Source organism: Salvia hispanica, chromosome 6 (genome assembly GCF_023119035.1).
Source record: "Salvia hispanica cultivar TCC Black 2014 chromosome 6, UniMelb_Shisp_WGS_1.0, whole genome shotgun sequence".
In the NCBI taxonomy this organism is placed as follows: domain Eukaryota; kingdom Viridiplantae; phylum Streptophyta; class Magnoliopsida; order Lamiales; family Lamiaceae; genus Salvia; species Salvia hispanica.
In genome coordinates, this window is record NC_062970.1 from 15,045,612 (window position 1) to 15,064,044 (window position 18,433).

The window sequence follows — 18,433 nt, forward strand, 5'->3', positions numbered from 1 at the left end:
GATATTATCAGTATTTCTCTAATATATGATAAGACCAATATTTCGATATTTTGTTATTTTTTCCAACCGTACAAGTTCATTTAATACATTTGTCACCAAGTATGAAGGATAGACCTAAAAGGGTAGATATATTTAATTACGACTAATTACACTTTTTATTTTTGTTCTTTAGAATAAAATTAGTGTCAACTGAAGCTAATATATAGTGTCTTCCTCTATAAATACCTCTGCGTAGCCATTAGCCAATTCACATCATCTCTACTTGCAAAGCAAAGCCCTCTCTAATCTTCATATATGGCTGCATCAAACCAGCTCCAAATTGTAGTCCCTAATGATCTCCCCAAAGTGGAGGAAGAAATCGACTACTCCGAAAGGGCACAGTGGCTCCGAGCGGCGGTGCTCGGAGCCAACGACGGCCTGGTCACCATTGCGTCATTGATTCTTGGAGTCGGAGCCCTCAAACACGAAGCCAAGGCCATAGTCCTGACCGGCTTCGCCGGACTTTTCGCGGGAGCTTGCAGCATGGCCATCGGTGAGTTCGTGTCGGTGTACACACAGCACGACATAGAGAAAGCGCAGAGGAAGAGAGAGAAAGGGAACGGAGAGGAGAGGGAGAAGCTTCCGAACCCTTGGCAGGCCGCGGGGGCTTCGGCCCTCGCCTTCGCGTTGGGGGGCGTTATGCCGTTGCTTGCGGCTGTCTTCATTTCTGATCATAGGGTCAGGATGGGGGTGGTGGTGGCGGCCACCACGTTGGGGCTGGCGGGGTTCGGAGGTGTCGGGGCGGCGCTGGGGAAGACTAAAGTGGTGAGGTCTTGTGTGAGGGTGGTGGTGGGAGGGTGGGTGGCCATGGCTATCACATTTGGTCTCACTAAGTTGCTTGGCTCTAGTGGATTTGCAGTCTGATTTTTCATGTTGCTCTTTTGTGAGTGAGTTTGGGTTCGTGGAAGATATATATATAGCGCAGCTCAGTTGGTGAGATCGGGGATGCTCAAGTCTTCTGATATGTATATTTATGGAGTAACTATAAAAAGTATTGCAATAAAATGTGCATCAACACTTAACCTAGTGTTCATGCAATTTATATATGTACGCATTTTGTTAGATTTTTTTTTTTGAATAATTAATCTTATATTGTATCCATCAGTTCGATTTATATCACGTACTCCTATACTATTTATGTTTTCAGTTCATTTCTAACTTAATTTATTATTTTAGCATTGCCTTGTTTCTTAAATTTTGTTCTCAACTAAAAGAAAATATAAAGGGGAACAAATTCGTACCAAATATAAATCGAATATATACAAGCATGATACTTGAAGTCTTTGAACCATGAAATAATTCATGTGACTATTGTTTTTTTTTTGCCACCACATGACTCAAAAATTTTAAACTGGGGGTATCTTTTACTTTTGGATAGATTTATCTGTCGCAAGTTCATGTTACACTATCTATCCATTAGGGCATTAGCAATGGTGACCGATCGAAAGGGTCGAGCGATCGGCGACCCTATGGGCTCTCAAAGGTCCCTATTGTGGAGATGGGGCTATCTCCACTCACCAAGGCCGAACAATCGCCTCAGACGATCCGCCATCGGCTCTCCATGGGCCCTGAGATAGCCCCCATTGCGAGTGCCAGACCGATTATCAATTTTTTATTTATTAAAAATTAATTTATTAAATTCCTTCCCCTATAAATACTTCATCCTAAATTATGTGTGAGAGAAAAATATGAGTAGAGAATTAATTTATTATGTATATTAATTTAAGTTATTTAGGTTTTGATTAAAAATAAAAGAAAATAGTATTGATGTGGAAATGAGATAGACTCTGTGATGAGCTCACATTGCCGAGAAATAAGCTCCGAGATGGGCTACTGACGTGGCAGAAGAAAATCTATACAATATATAAAAGGAGAGTTTTGGGAAAGTTTTTAATTTTAATAATTAGGGGAGTTTTTAATTTTAAAAAGTTACACTATTAAATTAAAAATGTAGATGTGGGAGGTTTTGGGGGAGTGGGAGGTTTTATAATAATTTATAAATGAAGATATTTTATTTTGGGGGGAGTTTTAATTTAAAAAAATTACACTATTAAATTAAAAATTGTAGACGTGGGAGGTTTTGGGGGAGTGGGAGGTTTTACAATAATTTATAAATGAAGATATCTATACAAGGTTTATGATCAATTGAGATTTTTTAGGGTAATTGAGAAATGAGATGCAATATCAGTCACTCATTTTTATTAAATGAGTGGTCCAGATTTTGCCACATAAAAAATATTTTTAGATTAATTTATTACAAAAGGGTATAATGGTAATTAAAATTCAGCAACTCCCATCTCTTGCTCTCTGCTTCTCGATCTCTCTCTCTCCATCTCTGAGGTGTTCCTTCCATACACTGAGGAATCTCCTTACACAAAATTGCACCTCGAATTCGAGCTCCGTTCATCTCATGATTGTATTCCTCCATCAGAGAGAGAATTGGAGATCAGATAATATAGAAAATCGAGAAGAAGATGAAAATTGAAACCCTAGGTAGAATCTGAACGCCGTACAGACTGTGCAACAACTGCCTATCGAGATCGGTGAAACCGAATTTCAGACGAGTTTGGCGGCGGAGTACAAATTCGAAGGTGTGGAGAGAGGATCGAAGTCTGATAAGCTCGATAAGGAGCGACGACATCGGCCACATCTACCTCTGCCGCCTCCGAGGCGCGGCGGACGACAGTGTTGTTGCAATTATTTAATCAGTTTGATGAAATCCTCAATTCAGATGAAATAGCGAATCCTCAATTCAGATGAAATCAATTTTTAATTTATTAATTTAGTGTTGTTGCAATTATTTAATTAGCTAGAATTGTTGTATATTTGCAGATTATATGCTCCGATTTTGACCTCTCTTTATGCTTCGCCGCCGTCAAGTACCCTGACTTCTCGCCGCATCCACCATCGCCGGCGAAATCCTCCACCGCATCGGCACTGACTCCGTTCTCCTGCATCTCCAACCGCCTCTTTTGATATGTGATTTGGTGATGATAGTCGGAAGGAATTGGATTGGATTGGATTGGATTGGGGAATAAGCTTAATCATAATGCACTCAAGGTGTTTGGTGATATTCCCCAATTGGGAATTAGTCATCTCCTTTTTTTAATGTTGTTGTTGACATTAATTATATGTAAAACGTTGCAGTTGAAATTAATTATATAGTTTGTTGACATGAAAATGTTTATTCTTGACATGAATTATATAGCTCGTTGACATAATAACGTTTGTTGTTGACATGAATTATATAGGTCGTTGACATAAATTTTATGAAAAATGTTGTTGACATAAATTATATGTAAAACATTGTTGTTGACATGAATTATATGTAAAATGTTGTTGTTGACATAAATAATATAGGTCGTTGATATGAAAATATATGTTGTTGACATTAATTATTTGTAAAATATTACTGTTGACATAATAATTGACATAAATAACGTTGTTGACATAAATAATATCAACTACACGTACAAGCCTACAAGCCATGTCAACTATGTTATATACTATGTCAACTTCACGTATAAGCCATGTCAACTACACATAGAAAACATGTCAACAACAATTATAAGTCATGTCAACTACACGTACAAGCCATGTCACAACAATCAGAATTGTTTTTTAGTTGTTAACATATACTACTCCCTCCGTTCCACTTAAGATGACATATTTTCCTTTTTTGTTTGTCCCAACTAAAATGACACATTTCCCTTTTTGAAAACTTTCTCTCTCCAATTAATACACTCAACCACTTTTCCTACCCCTATTAAAATCCATCTTTCTTTCTTTCTCTATTTCAATACATCCACCCACCTTTTTTCTCTCCAATTAAACATATTAACCAATTATTCCTAAAACCCCGTGCCGGCTAAGGAATGTGTCATCTTAGCCGGGACGGAGGGAGTACAAGTTATTGACATTTTCTTATTAGTTGTTGATATTTGATTTTGCTCTCTATTGACATCTATCGTATGATTTTCTTTTTTAATTTTAAGATTTATTTTCTGAGTTGTACACACTTTATACAAGCTGTTGACATTTGGTTATAAGTTGTTGACATTTCAATACAAGTTGGAGTCAGGCTTCCTTCCGTGCTCCTCGCCGATGAGGTCGTCCAGACTGCCCCAATCCTGCCTGGAGGGGTAATTACAAATATAATTCATGTTTTTAAGGTTAATTACAATTAAAAATCATGTAAACTATGTTAGGTTTGGTATACTGAAAAGCATGTTTCGAGCAAGTTTCGCTCGAATAGAATCTTGCTTGTATACGTAAAACTCTACAATCCACTTTTAACCCGATTCAGTATTATTCGAGCAGTCTCGCACGAATAGAATCACTATTATTATTACATTGTGTTTGCTTGTGCATTTATAAGATGTTTTACAAACATTTAAATGCATAAGAAGCAAACAAAGTCTAAGTCTTTTGCTTAGTAAACCGGTTGTGGGCGTCGTCCACTTTAAGGTAACACGGTCAGTTCTATGCAAGAATTTCACAACCCGGATAGGCTTAGACTACCTATCGTGAAAGGTTGCAATGTCGGTCCGATTATTTCTAAGCCTTTACTGAAATAAGATGACGTTGGTGTGGTATAACACTGAATGGATCTAACAGCAAGACGTGTCTTTATGCTATCTACTGAAAGACTAGGTCTTGATAAAATACTATTTCTTAATCTACATATGTTAGCATTGAGCATACGGTATTGATTATGCACTACTTTGACTTATCAAATGGTGCGGGTTTTTCGCAACCCAATAATCCTGATATATTGGGTAGTGGTGATTAATATCTAGCGGTGCTAGGATTGCTATTATGTTGAATCGTGCACGAGGTGAGTCTCGTTTGATAATGTCCTCAAGAGGAGCTCGAACAAGGTTTTATTATTCGGAAAACTGGCCAGTTGGAGTTTTATTACTCTATGAATAATAAATAAATGATTCTTGCTAAGTCCACTCTTGGAATTAATAAGATATTAATTAATTAAGTCCATAGCAGACATTAATTAATTAATGGACATTTATATCTTAAGCGCGGGAAATAAATAATAAACAAAGTGGAAACCCGGATTACTTGTAATTTCGGATTTGGATGGGGAGAGTTCAATATTACTTCTGTAGTGGCTGCTCGTAATATTCCAATATAAGCTTGTATTAAATTGTGGGTTCAATTTAATTAGTAAAAAGCTAATTGGGCGAGCCCATATCCAAAACCTTCCATAGATCCCTGTCTGGGCCCAAAAGGAACTTAATATAAATAGGAGAATAAAGGAGACAGAATTAACACAATTTCATTATTTGTAATTTTCGAAAATTTCAGCTTCCCAGCTGTAGGAATTTTCGAATTCCACTCCTTTTCCCAAAAGGATTTCTTCTGTCTTCTTTATTCGAGTCCTAGTATTTTGATAAGATCAGCCCACCCTGATATCGAGATACAGTTCGGGAACCAGAGAGAAGATCCGTGGTCTAGTATTGAAGATCATCACGTGGAGAAGGCGCAAGCAATCGACGATTCTTTGGAGAATCAAATCGGTAACTCTAAACCGTAGAAATCATGTTTAGGATTTATTTTCTATGAGCATGAATTATTTGCGTTCTAGCATGCAATTATCTGTTTAACATGTGAATTGATTAATCGCATAATCGGTCAAATAGATCCTACGTCTGATTTATTTGTTTTGTACAAGTCTTCCGCTGTGCAAGGGGCTCCAAACCCCATCAAACTATATATACTAGCTGTGTCAACAACTAATATAATTATGTCAACTATGGTGCACATCGTGTCAACGGCACATACAAGTCATGTCAACTACGGTACATATCGTGTCAACTACACATACAAGTCATGTCAACTATGTTACATACTATGTCAACTACACGTACAAGCCATGTCAACTACTCATAGAACACATGTCAACAACAATTATAAGTCATGTCAACTACACGTACAAGCCATGTCAACAACAATTAGAGTTGTTTTTTAGTTGTTAACATATACTACAAGTTATTGACATTTTCTTATTAGTTGGTGATATTTGATTTTGCTCTCTATTGACATCTATCGTATGATTTTCTTTTTTAATTATAATATTTGTTTTCCGAGTTGTTGACACTTTATACAAGCTGTTGACATTTGGTTATAGGTTGTTGACATTTCAATATAATTAGTTGAACTGATTAACATTTGATATAACTGATAAGTTCAAAAGTCAGAATCCACAATAATAGTTTTAAAACCCATCTAAAAAATAAGTTAACATCAAACATTAAAATCACTTTTTGTTCACTTCTTGTTTCTACGACTAAACAAATCCTTGTACTTGTGGTTTAACTCAAGCAATTTATCCATGTTTGCTTCTATCCAATCATGAGCCAGTTGTAACATCGGCAACCTCTGGTTATTGTAAATTGATGCAATCATCGTGTAGCAATACTTTTGTCACCATATCTGATGGGAGTAGGTTCTGAGACCCAACTCCACTGTCATCTACATCAAGACTTTGTTCTTCATTCCCTTGCTGCTGCTCCTCATTACGAATGTATCTCTTCTTTATACGTCCTAAACCAAAAACTTCTGCACTGGTCTCTCTATCTTCTCTAGCATGAAGATGCTCACTTTTCCATCCTTTCATTAATGAAAATGTTCGAGGAACAAAACACTTGTCTTGTGTAACTCTGTCTAAGTAGTAGAGCTGCATATGTTAAAAAATACATGTCAATTACTAGTGTGTAGTGTCAACTGAATACACAAGCCAATTAAATAACTAATACTCCCTCCGTTCCATAGTAATAGGGGCGTTTTTCCATTTCCGTCCTGTAACACCCCTTACCTAATTATTTTAATAATCAATAAATAATGTCACATTTTGGTATTAATCTTGAATTGACAGAAAAAATATATATATATATATGTATATATTTAATATATAGATACTTTATTTTCCTTTATTTGGCAAGTAGGAAAACTGATATATGATATCTAGAACTAGAGCATAAACCTGTTTCCAAGATTCTGAATGTATATTTTTAAAACCTAGATAACGAAGTAAATAGAATGTCCATTCTACATTAGACATTCTATACATGCCACATCTAACATATTAAACATAATTTTTCAAACGCAAAGGCGGGCTAATGACCTGAGCAGCTGTACAACAAAAGAGCTTGTGTGATCCTCTAATCTGCATGGGGGAAACAAGAAAGGAGTGAGCTTCAACAAGCCCTGTAGTATATACAACATTAGAGCAAAATTTCCGGAGTTAAATAAACTTTATGCAACCCACATATTTATAAAATTTATTACCATGAATTTCTCTCTCCATAATCAACATCCTTATGTCCATGTACATATGTTTACTTAAAAAGAAATTGTCAACAATACATCTGACCTTTATATCATCCTCTCTTGATTTTGGAGACTTACCGAAATCATAATCATACATCACTTCATTAAAATATCTAGAAATATGCAGTTATAGTATACATGTCATCACTCACACAGTTTCAACACATATATACTTACCAGATCTATACATTTTTATTCTTTACCAACACCAACCACCATTTAGATTCCACATTCATATAGTCGCCATTGCTCTCGATGAATTTACCACAAAATCGATATTCACATATCCATTCCTAAAATATGTAAGACAGGATACAAAATAAAAATAAGCTAACCACACCAATTATTGAATTAAGCCCAAAGAATACATTACGATCTTATTCAAATATCAATGCATATTCGGATGACAGATCACTAATATCTTCACATATCCGAACAAATATAACCCCTTAAGTGCTTGGTGACCGACTGGGATACACAGACCAAAACAGAAACAAAATTTAAAACCAGAAGAATCCAGAATCAGAAGCAGAAGCGAATTTTGTCCTCGAGAGGACTCCACACAGACCACCCATTTAGGGTGCAGACAGATACAAGATAATCAGATACACAGATCAGAGAGATCATATATCATAGATAGAGAGATATCAGATACAGAGATAGATATCAGAGACATATACTCATTCTCATCTCAATATTTATTCCAAATAATTTCTAACATAACATTTCAACAACTTTTTCAGACCATATCGTATCAAATGAACAAATTAGATTCCAACTCTCTCCATACCATCACACATCCAAAATTCACATAATTCATGACATAAACAACATATACAGATCACCCACAGAGTGTATAACTGATTAGCATACAATATTATTAACACCTGCTATAGAATATATTACTTTATAACCCAATGCAATCGATCAAGTAGGGGCATAACGTAAACTCATTCCCTTCTCCTTTTCATATTTCATTACAAATCATTCAACAACTCATCACATTCTAATAATTTACTTCATAATCTCTTATTCCATAATTAATCATAATTCATCGAGTTCACAAGTCACATATTCGCATATAATCACACAAGGACATTCAATTATCACATAAGAGCATAAAAAGAACTAAGCCTTTTTAAGTGCTGAGTATACTACCTCAAAATCCCAGACACCTTTGACATACGAATCACATTATCCATGCTCCTTCTCCATGTCATTTCCCGGCAGACCAGGGCAGTCTACTTGCAAAAATCATTATAAATTCATTTGAACTCAGATGAAGTTGAATTTGGTCACATGGCAGAAGACACATAAAGCTATGGTCATTTAAAATTCCGTAAGAAAATAAGGTCGTTTACTTGGTTAAACCGGAGCTGGAATACGCTGCCAGAACAAGACATACTAGCTGTCTTCTTATTTTCTTTCACTACAACATGCTTTGTATGTAAAAATCATCAACTTTCACATTTAGGGATAGGCTGTCCTAAATTATCTTCCACCAAAAAAAAATATGAACTTAAACCTTCGCTTTCAATCGAGGATGAAATTGGGCAAATAAAAGGTGAAAGGAGGTTGCTTACTTGAATTATTGGAGAATTCGCAATTGAATTAACGAAAAGATGAGGAATCGAGGTGTAGAAGCAACCATGAAGCTCACGGCTTCTGATTTCTCCATGGAGGCCGAGCTCTCCCTCTCTAAAAATGGATGTTCTTCCTATTCAACTTCAATTTATAACTATTTTTGGATGTTGGGTAGATGTGGGTTTAAAGCACAAGTTCTAAAATTAAGAGGAAGTAATGGGAGTAAGGAGTTGAGGGTAGTAGCGTGTTTTACATGCTTCCCGGAGGAGCCGTCTGGCGCTATCATGGTGTTGGCGCCATGGCTGAACAAAGAGAGAGCATGAGGGGAAATGGAGCAGAGAGAGGGACGAAGAGATGGATGAGGGAAAGAGAAAGTTTATGTTTTGATACCTATTCCAACCTTTTCTTTTTCTTTCTTTTTTTCATTCTCTAATTCCCCTTTCTTTATTTTACTTTAATTCCCCCAAAGACACGTTTCACTCCCCCCACCATATCATTATCCTTTTCTTCTTTTTTTTTTCTTCTTAATTTCTATTTTTTCTATTTCTTATGTTTCTAAATATAACAAAAAGGACACAACACTCCACTATATCATAAACTCTACATTTTTAACTCTAAATTTTAAATTTCCAAAAGTTAGGGATATTACACGTCCGTTCCATAGTAATAGAGTAATTTCCCTTTTTAGTAAAAGTCAACACATTTTTCCACACCTACTTTACTCTCTCTTACTTTTTTCTCTCTTCATCTCTCTACCTTTTTCATTTTCCACTTTATTCTCTCTTTACTTAACTCACCTAACACAATTTTTCTTAATCTCTGTGCCGAAAAGTTTTGCCTCCATTACTATGGAACGAAGGGAGTACAACTTATGTCAACTATAGCACAAGCTATATCAACTACACATACAACCCAATGTAATCATGTTAACGGTTAATAATCTGTAATGCAAAATGTAAAACATACCATAAGGAAGGGAAGTGGTCAGACAAAGGTGTTCTTCTTTGTCTTCGACCAATTTCCCATTGCAAACTTGGACACAAACATTGTATATGAACAACAAATGATATTTCTCATATTATCCAGATCATCAATTATCTCTCCAATCTTAGATTTTATCATTCCACATGTTGATTGCTCAATCAATGCTGATTCTAATAGGACCAAGAACATTCTCTTGAACTGTGTTCCTCCTTGAAGATCTGCTAACATAAGTTGTTCAACAACTTTATGGTTCACGTTTCCTGGTTTCGTATTACATTGTTCTGCTATCTCCCTCATGAAAGGTGCATTACTTTTCCACTTTTCTCTAGATTAAGTAATATCACCTCTTGAAAATCCGTATACAAGCTCCACATCCTCTTCAATGATATGAAGTTTTCCCCCTATTATAAAGCTTTATCTTGCACTTTTTTTCATCAAAACTTTTTAATAATAAGAATGCTAATCTACTAGGAATGTAATCAATGTTGAAATGTAGGACACTCTCAAAACCCAACTCCTTCATAGCATTAATCTGTTCCTAATTCAGTTTGCTTATTGCATCAACAAAAAATAACGACTTCCTTAGAAGCCTTTGAGATAAATTTTCAGCAATTTCAATCTGTTTTTCATCCTCTACACTTTTCTTTTGTTTTTTTCTCAATAATCAACTCTGTCTGAAATACTGAGGTACTCCTTTTTCGCTTTGATATTTTTCTATTATTGGTTTAAAATCAAACATAATAAATCTATATCAATTATACACAATATCATGACAATAACAAATATACTCTGTTGACAGCAAGTGCATGTATATTACTAAAACTACGTCAATAGATATACCAAGCACAATTAACATAAGTTCAGGCATTAAGTATACTCTGTCATTAACAAGTATATCCCATATATAGCAAGAACAATTATCTTATTACTATTATGTCAATAGTTAAAGTTTATAATGTTGACATACCCTGTTGATTATCTTATAAAGTTTATGGTAAGCATATCCTGTTTACATAAATATGACTATGTCAACAACTATTCAAACAAACACACAATATGTCAATAGCTATTGATATACTACTACAACCATACATATCATCCTAACAACCATTCAAACAAGCATACAATATGTCAAACAAGCATACACTATGTCAATATAATTATGTCAACACCTATTCAAATAAGCATACACTATGTCAATAACTATTGACATACTACTACAACCATACATATGTTTTATACAACCATCCTAACAGTCATTCAAACAAGCATACACTTTGTCAAACAAACATACACTATGTTAATATAATTATGTCAACAGTCATTCAAACAATCGTACGCTATGTCAATAGTATATTATTATAGCTATATCAATAGCTATTGTATAAAATGTCAATAATCTTAAAAATTTAAACAAATCCTTAACTGGAAGGTGATGCTTGTCCTCTTCCGTTTTTTTCCATAATCATTGTTCCTTTCCATCTCTTCCGATTCTACCATCGCTAATCAATAAGAAATATTAGCAGAAATCGATTTCATAAGAAAACAAATTCAGATGTGTTGTAATACACTAAAATCGAAGCAATATACTTTAAATTTGAATCAATTTCTTAACCTGAAGAAGTCGCTTCAACAACCGCCTATTTGGAATGCCTTTTTCTGGATGCAATCGCCGCTTCAGCTTCAACTATTTCTTCGGTCCTCTTTTTTCGAAATTAATTGATGTAGAAAACTGACTGAAATCTAAGATTATGAGATGAATCGCGATGAAGAGGAGAGAAGATGCAAAATTGTATTTAGAATCGCGATGAATCGTGACAGAAACTTGGGAGAGAACTTTGAGAAATTGTTCGAGAGTTTTACAGAGTATTTAGAATATAGTTTAAACATTTTAGAACTGAAATGACAAAAATACCCCCCTGTTGACATAAACTACAGGCTGTTGATATCGCGCGAATGAGTGGCTGTAGTTGCATCTCAATTCTCAATTAGGCCCAAATCTCAACCTAACAAGACCCATCTATACAATATATAAAAGTGGAGTTTTGGAAATATTCATAAGATTGCCATTATGAAATTTTTGTAATATTAATAAAACAATTAAAACGTGGGGTTTTTTTTTTTCTAATGAGCAAGGCGGGATCATCGGACTGAGGTGACGTGGGAAGATAAGCAGAATATCAATAAGTTTGGAAGATTGAACAACCGCCTTCACGAAGTAGAAGATGAAATCAAGATTGCTAAGGTATTCGATTGTTCGGCTCTTTTGCACTCTGTTTTTGTGCATTAGGAATTTGAATTAGTTTAATCATTTTTTTAATAAATTATTAGTGTATGAGTTATGTTCAATAGTACTCCCTCCGTCCCACAAAAGATGTTACACTTGTGGGACGGCACGGGATTTTAGGAGGTTTTGTTTTGTGTGTTAAATGAAGAGAGAAAATATAATTTTTATATTCATGTGAGGAAGAACTTTTTCCAAAAAGGAAAATGTGACATCTTTTGTGGGACAAACTAAAAAGGAAAATGTGACATCTTTTGTGGGACGGAGGGAGTATATAATTAGTTTTGTGAAGGGTTTGTTAGAGAGAGAATCAGTTTATTACTAGATGTTTTGCGCAAAATAGCTGAATGAAAATGAGGAGGAATAGCATTTGACTCAGCACGATTTCTTTTAGCAGTGATAACAGTTAAAGAGAAGGAAAACTGTTAGTATTTTCTTTTAAACCGATATTAAGATGTTTCTCAACTCATTTAATTTGACCTTTTAGATCAGGGTATGCCTTTTTGTTTCTTTTTTTTTGGGTGAGTTTATTGAAGGTAGCTGGTTGTTCAGATAATGATCCACTCAAACTTGAGGTTATTTCCATAAATCTATAATTGAAATGTTGTGTGCTGAACATGTGTAGTAGAGTTGTATTTTGCTTTAGAAAAACAAGATAGTTGATGTGTATATGTGAAATGGTCATGCAGCAAAGAGAGAAATCATGATTTGCATTTTCCCTTAGATCAAGAGTGCAGTATATGTCGGGGCCTCTTCTGGACTGTCTACTGTTGCAAGTGAACAATCATCCCAGTCTCCCTCTTTGGATTCTTCCATTGGACCAGTTGCTGCATTTTGCCTGCTCCTATTTGACCCTCATCAGATTCACACACATTCTTATCATTAAACGTGTGATTAAGTGGAGTGAGTGGAAGGTTTTACTCTGTCATTTAAATTTGGTTTAAACGTTTGATCAAATTTTCAAATAAATTTCTTATTTGTCCTTTCATCGAATGCATGTGGTGTGAATTGTTCGATTGTGTACTTTCATGGGTCTCATCTTATGCTTTGCTCTACGGATGGTCGTTTTAATCTGATTGTTGATTTTGTGTATTGCAAATTGATTTTGTTACTTATTTTTATTGTAGTTTTAGGTGAGACGGACGACTTTAAAGATGACAAACGAGTTATTTTACTTATGACTTCTGTTGAAGAGTGATGAATTGTGAAGAATTGAAGGTTTTAGTTTATAATGATAAGGTTGATTTTAATTTTAAAGTTAATGTAGTGTATAAAGAAGTTTTAAAAATAATGAGTAATTATCTATTGTGTTTAATTCTTTATTGTGATAAATTTTTATCTTTCTACTCCATGATTTAATATTTAAACATTATAGTATGTGATTTGTTTCAAATTTATTATGATTTAATGTTGATTTGTATATATTTTTTGTTCTCATATAACTAGAATTATTGCTCATATTGTTTATTGTTACTATTGATTCTAAATTTGTTTAATTAATTTAAAATTGAATATTAATGTATTAAAAATATATTAATCTGTGCATAGCACATGCGTGATACTAGTTGAGATAGACTCTGAGACAGGGGCGGAGGGAGGCTGGGGCCAGGGGGGCCCATGGTCCCTCCACTAATTTTTTAAAAAAAACAAAGGGTATTTTAGTAATTTCACATTAATTATAATTTATAATATATATAATATTAAAGATAGATTTCAGCAAAATTATACTCCATAAATCGTTTCTTCTCAATTAGTTTTCTCCTCTGCCGCAATTCTACTCCTTCTACAGCGTAATCTGAAATCTGGTTATCTAAAACTAGGTACTCCCCCCGTTCCAAGATATTAGACCCATATACCATTTTGGGATGTTCCAACATATTTGAGTCATTTCTGGTAAAAATAAACTTTATTACCAACTTCACTTACACAACTAAACAACATCTCCTAAATTCCTGTGCTTAAAAGAAAGGGGTCTAATATCTTGGAACTGGGGGAGTATATTTTAAAACTCAAATATAATTCAATTGATTTTTCTATATATGTTGTTTTTTTTGTTTGGCTGCAATAGTTATGTAAATTGAGACCTAAATAATCATATTCAAGCTCTAAATTGGTACACCTAAATTGAAATGGGTAGAAAGAAGATAGCTTATGTAATTCAATGGCTACGAAGGTTCTTTGTTGGAATTCTTTAACCCCTATTCTTAATTTGATATGTATGTATTAATAGTTTTACACTACTTGATTTGTGACAACAACATTTTAGATTTGAGAATATTGTATATTTTGTTTACTCTTTATTCTTTTAGTTGTGAAGCATAAGATGAACTTTATCCTTTTTTCAGTATGATTTATATTTAGTAAACTTAATCAGTGTTGACTATTTTTGTAGGTATATGGATCGTTATTTCAAGAAACTTTCTTTCGTTGATTCTTCATCAGTTGAATGGTTGCTTAGTTCCTTATATGGAAAAGGATGTGTTTGTTAAAGTTACCAATGAAACTATTATGCAGCGATTTCAGAAGATGAAGGATAGAACAAATGTTATGATGTGATGACATTTAAATTTTACATTTTAAACCTTATAATTTAATTTATGTAATTTTTTTTAAGTTTAAATTTGGACCCCGTGATAAAATTTCTGGCTCCGCCACTACTCTGAGATGAGCTCCCAATTTAAAGCTCTCATTGTGATTGCCCTTACAATATTTATAATATTTATTTTATTTATCACTACTATTTATGAAGCGAACTTTTCCCATATTCTTATTTGGATATGAATTAAAAATTTAGATGTATCATAGAATTGATAAGTTGAAACTTGTAATAAACTGATTCTTTAATTATTCATAATTAAAGATAAAAATGATAGTAATTTTCAATATTTAGGATATAGTAGTAATTTAAAAGAAAAGAAGAATAAAAAAAACAAAGATTTCATTTTCAAGGGTTTTGGGCCGGGGTTTTTCCAACGCCCAACTCCTGCGCCGTCGTCTCTCCGCCGCCAACAGCTTCCGATTCCCACACTCCCCATAAAAGTGAAAGCATTAAACTTAATCCAAGCACTTCTCCCCCAATAAAAGATCAAACACCATGTGGTATCTATGCGTCTTCTACCACAGGTTGTTGGAGTACAGGAAAGCTGAGTTCGAATCCCTCGCCGGACTTTTCGAGGGCCGGAGCGGCGCCACCCATCTCCAATGGCGGCTTCCGGAAGACCACCATCCGGATTCGCCGTTCCATTTCGTCAATCTTCCATCCGAAGAGACGGCCCGCTTCATTGCCAATCGAAGTAATTACCTAAACCCCCCAAAACACTCATCAATTGGAGAAATTGGCAACGAATTAACACTTCCAGAAATCTCAACTTTCGATTGTTGCTTTAGTATTGGATTATTTTCTGTAATGTTGGTTATTGAAGTCACGCTTTTGCAGGTATACTTGTGAAGGGCATATACGAAATTTGGGGCGAAGGGCGGAGTTTTGAGGAACTGGAGGAGGCTGTGAGTAGTTATCCAGATGAGCGGAAGACTCTCTACTTGAGTTCTGGCACCACATTCAGAATCACTGTTGAATGTTTTGGAAAAGCTTTAAGCTTTCCCGAGCAAAACGAACGTATCCAGAAGTTGGCATTCGTTCCGTTTCAGGTTGCTCACTTTTTTCAATCTTGGTGAATGAATATAATGCACAAGAGTTTTTGATGAATGCTCATTTACTTTCAAGCACAACTAGCTTTTTTTTTTGTCTTAAACAGTATGAGGAAGCATGGTCGATACGATTCTCATAGCCCTCCTGTCTGGAAAATTGTTGTTTTGTCTTTGGAATTTTAATTGAAGCAGGATGTTCCACCATTTTTGAAATTTTTGATGAGTTTTGGAATAGAATAGGTGGTTCTTGCCTATATATTTGATTTTGTTGTCTATTTGTACTCAATACTGTCGATACATGTCTATATCGATTCCGTGTTCATTCTCTTGCTTTTGTCGTCGAAGAAGATGAAGAAGTTATGAACTTCTACCTGTGATGACATGTGGTTTGATTTGATTCACAAGAACATTTATCTAGGGAGTACTAAGTACTTAGCAATCTGTTTGATAGCCATAGTAGAGGTTCCCCTACTTCAGGTTTTTGAACTATTCTATACTAAGTATCAATTTGTATTCATGTGGACAATTTTCCAACTTCTAAGCTAGCATCTTTCAGGGACGGGTGAATCTGAGGAATCCTGATCATAATTTCTGTCTTATTGATAACGATGATTATGGAGATAAAAACGGGCTTCCTCCTGCGTCCCAAAGGAGAATCTTTTTTGGCCGGGAGGTAGGTGCTTCTGATAGGAAGATCTTGCAAACATATCAGCTAAAAAGCCGTAAATATCTTGGCCCGACTGCCATGGATGCAGAAATGGCTTTCCTGATGGCAAACCAAGCACAAGTCAAACCTGGAAAATTGGTTTATGATCCTTTTGTTGGTACAGGAAGTATTCTAATTGGGGCTGCTCATTTTGGAGCAATGACAATGGTAAGAAAATTTCTTCGTGATCCAACTCTTTATTCTGCAATAGTGTTATTCTTTTATTAATTAATGTGGTTTTATTGTTTCCACTTCACTAATGTACACAATTCAGGGTGCAGATATTGACATCCGGGTAGTGCGTGATGGCCGTGGTCCCGATTGCAATATCTGGAGCAACTTTAAGCAGGTAATATTTTTTTTCTTTTTCTTCCGGTTCTTTCTGCTAACTTATGATAACTTGAGTCCTCTTTCTTCTATCATTAATATTTTTTTTCCGCTTTTGTTATTTTCTTTACTTTAATATTTCTTGCACACATTAGATAGTGAAACCTTCGGTGGGCATTTTACCATAGGTTTCTAATCTATCCTTGTGTGATTCCTGTTGAACATATACTCTGGGGTGTGTGCAGGTTGATGGTTAACGTTGTAATTAAAATACGATTATATGTGGTGAATACTGAAGAGTGCGAATTATAAAAATGTGACTGAAATCAGTCATCAATTTCTGTATTTGTCTGGAAGCACTGTTTGTTTTATGAACCTGACTACAAGTTTCACCGTGGTACAGTATGGATTGCCAATGCCGGTATCTTTATTAAGGGCCGATAATAATCTTCCCCCATGGCGTGCTGATTTAAAAGAGGTAACACTTTTATGCCTCTGATTAAAATGTTTCTCATGTAATGGTTTTATATTTACCTTTTCTCCTGTAAAAGCATTCTTTATTGGTTGATTACCATTTGGTCAACTATTGTTTCCTTGTTTCTGAACTTGTGATGTTTCAGATGTTTGATGCCATAATTTGTGATCCTCCTTATGGGGTTCGTGCCGGGGGACGTAAATCTGGTGGACGTAAGCTCTTAAAAGGTGCTGTAGATCCTTACACAGTGCCAGACGATAAAAGGGTCGGCCACATACCTTCTACCGCTCCTTACAGCTTAGTGGAGTGTGTGCACGATTTGCTCGACCTTGCTGCTAAGATGCTCGTGATGGGTGGGCGTCTGGTCTACTTCTACCCCGTTCTGAGAGACGAGGATTCACCTGATCCAACCTTCCCAGAGCACCCGTGTTTCGAATCAGTTGCGACATGTGAGCAAATACTCAGCTTTAGATACAGCAGGGTCTTGCTAACCATGGTTAAAGTTGCACCGTACACTGAAGAGATCGAGTCGGCGGCGAGGCTCAGACATCTGGAGTTCAAGGAAAACCACCTCAAGTGGTTAGAAGATGGCAACTTACATTCAGCTGTTTTTAGCCCTGCTGATGTAACAGGTGAGAAGCTCAGCTCCAAACCTAAATATAGGGGCAAATACGTCTAGCTCAAATATTTACAGACATTGGTTTTGTAATTTTAATACTCTGTGATTTATTTGTAATCTCATAGTAAATGCTAATGGATTTTGTTAGGAAGTTTTGAAGAGGAGTGAGTGCTCTATAAATAGTCAGGACTCTTTTAATCTGATTCTGTACGGAAACTAGTTCTTGATAGTAATTTGATTCCTAATTTTTAGTTTTAATGTCTGATGGTTCAATTACTTTTGTTCCATTTCTGTGGATATTTTTAGTTTTAAATAATGTTTGAAAATAGAATTGAGAGGTTCATTAATAATTCATTTCACAAAACGAACAATTGGTACATGGTTGCTTCTTTTTTTGTGAATGATGTTTAGTAGGTGAGG

At 35.2% G+C, this 18,433-nt stretch overlaps 2 protein-coding genes and 1 long non-coding RNA gene across 6 annotated transcripts; 2 read left to right on the forward strand and 1 right to left on the reverse strand.

The window, feature by feature from the left end:
• Positions 1–264: 264 nt before the first annotated feature.
• LOC125197056 (vacuolar iron transporter homolog 4-like) lies at positions 265–1,185 on the forward strand. The gene has a single exon (XM_048095755.1). It carries the CDS (start codon positions 295–297, stop codon positions 901–903), a length of 609 nt encoding a protein of 202 aa, XP_047951712.1. The 5' UTR covers positions 265–294; the 3' UTR covers positions 904–1,185.
• Positions 1,186–6,283: 5,098 nt separating this feature from the next.
• LOC125192504 lies at positions 6,284–9,360 on the reverse strand. Of its 4 annotated transcripts, none has more exons than XR_007171414.1 (4): positions 8,970–9,353; positions 8,545–8,627; positions 7,181–7,222; positions 6,284–6,733 (listed from the first exon to the last, which is right to left on the reverse strand). It is a non-coding gene; the product is annotated as an uncharacterized LOC125192504 (long non-coding RNA). The 4 variants fall into 4 exon arrangements; XR_007171416.1 differs by lacking the exon at positions 6,284–6,733 and adding an exon at positions 8,748–8,881 and having other exon boundaries at positions 7,028–7,222; positions 8,970–9,360; XR_007171415.1 differs by lacking the exon at positions 6,284–6,733 and having other exon boundaries at positions 7,028–7,222; positions 8,545–8,630.
• Positions 9,361–15,165: 5,805 nt separating this feature from the next.
• On the forward strand, positions 15,166–18,271 carry LOC125197264 (tRNA (guanine(10)-N2)-methyltransferase homolog). The gene is made up of 6 exons (XM_048095989.1): positions 15,166–15,531; positions 15,675–15,886; positions 16,443–16,760; positions 16,867–16,941; positions 17,323–17,397; positions 17,540–18,271. The coding sequence occupies exons 1-6, from the start codon at positions 15,333–15,335 to the stop codon at positions 18,071–18,073; spliced, it is 1,413 nt and encodes a 470-aa protein (XP_047951946.1). The 5' UTR covers positions 15,166–15,332; the 3' UTR covers positions 18,074–18,271.
• The last annotated feature ends 162 nt before the right edge of the window (positions 18,272–18,433 follow it).

What these genes read in the sequence shown, in the direction of transcription:
- LOC125197056 (XM_048095755.1), top strand. Translation starts at nt 295, where the DNA reads ATGGCTGCATCAAACCAGCTCCAAATTGTAGTCCCTAATGATCTCCCC.
- LOC125197264 (XM_048095989.1), top strand. Translation starts at nt 15,333, where the DNA reads ATGTGGTATCTATGCGTCTTCTACCACAGGTTGTTGGAGTACAGGAAA. An exon ending in TGGCATTCGTTCCGTTTCAG is followed by an intron (nt 15,887 to 16,442) that starts GTTGCTCACTTT and finishes AGCATCTTTCAG; the next exon opens with GGACGGGTGAATCTGAGGAA. An exon ending in ATTTTGGAGCAATGACAATG is followed by an intron (nt 16,761 to 16,866) that starts GTAAGAAAATTT and finishes TACACAATTCAG; the next exon opens with GGTGCAGATATTGACATCCG.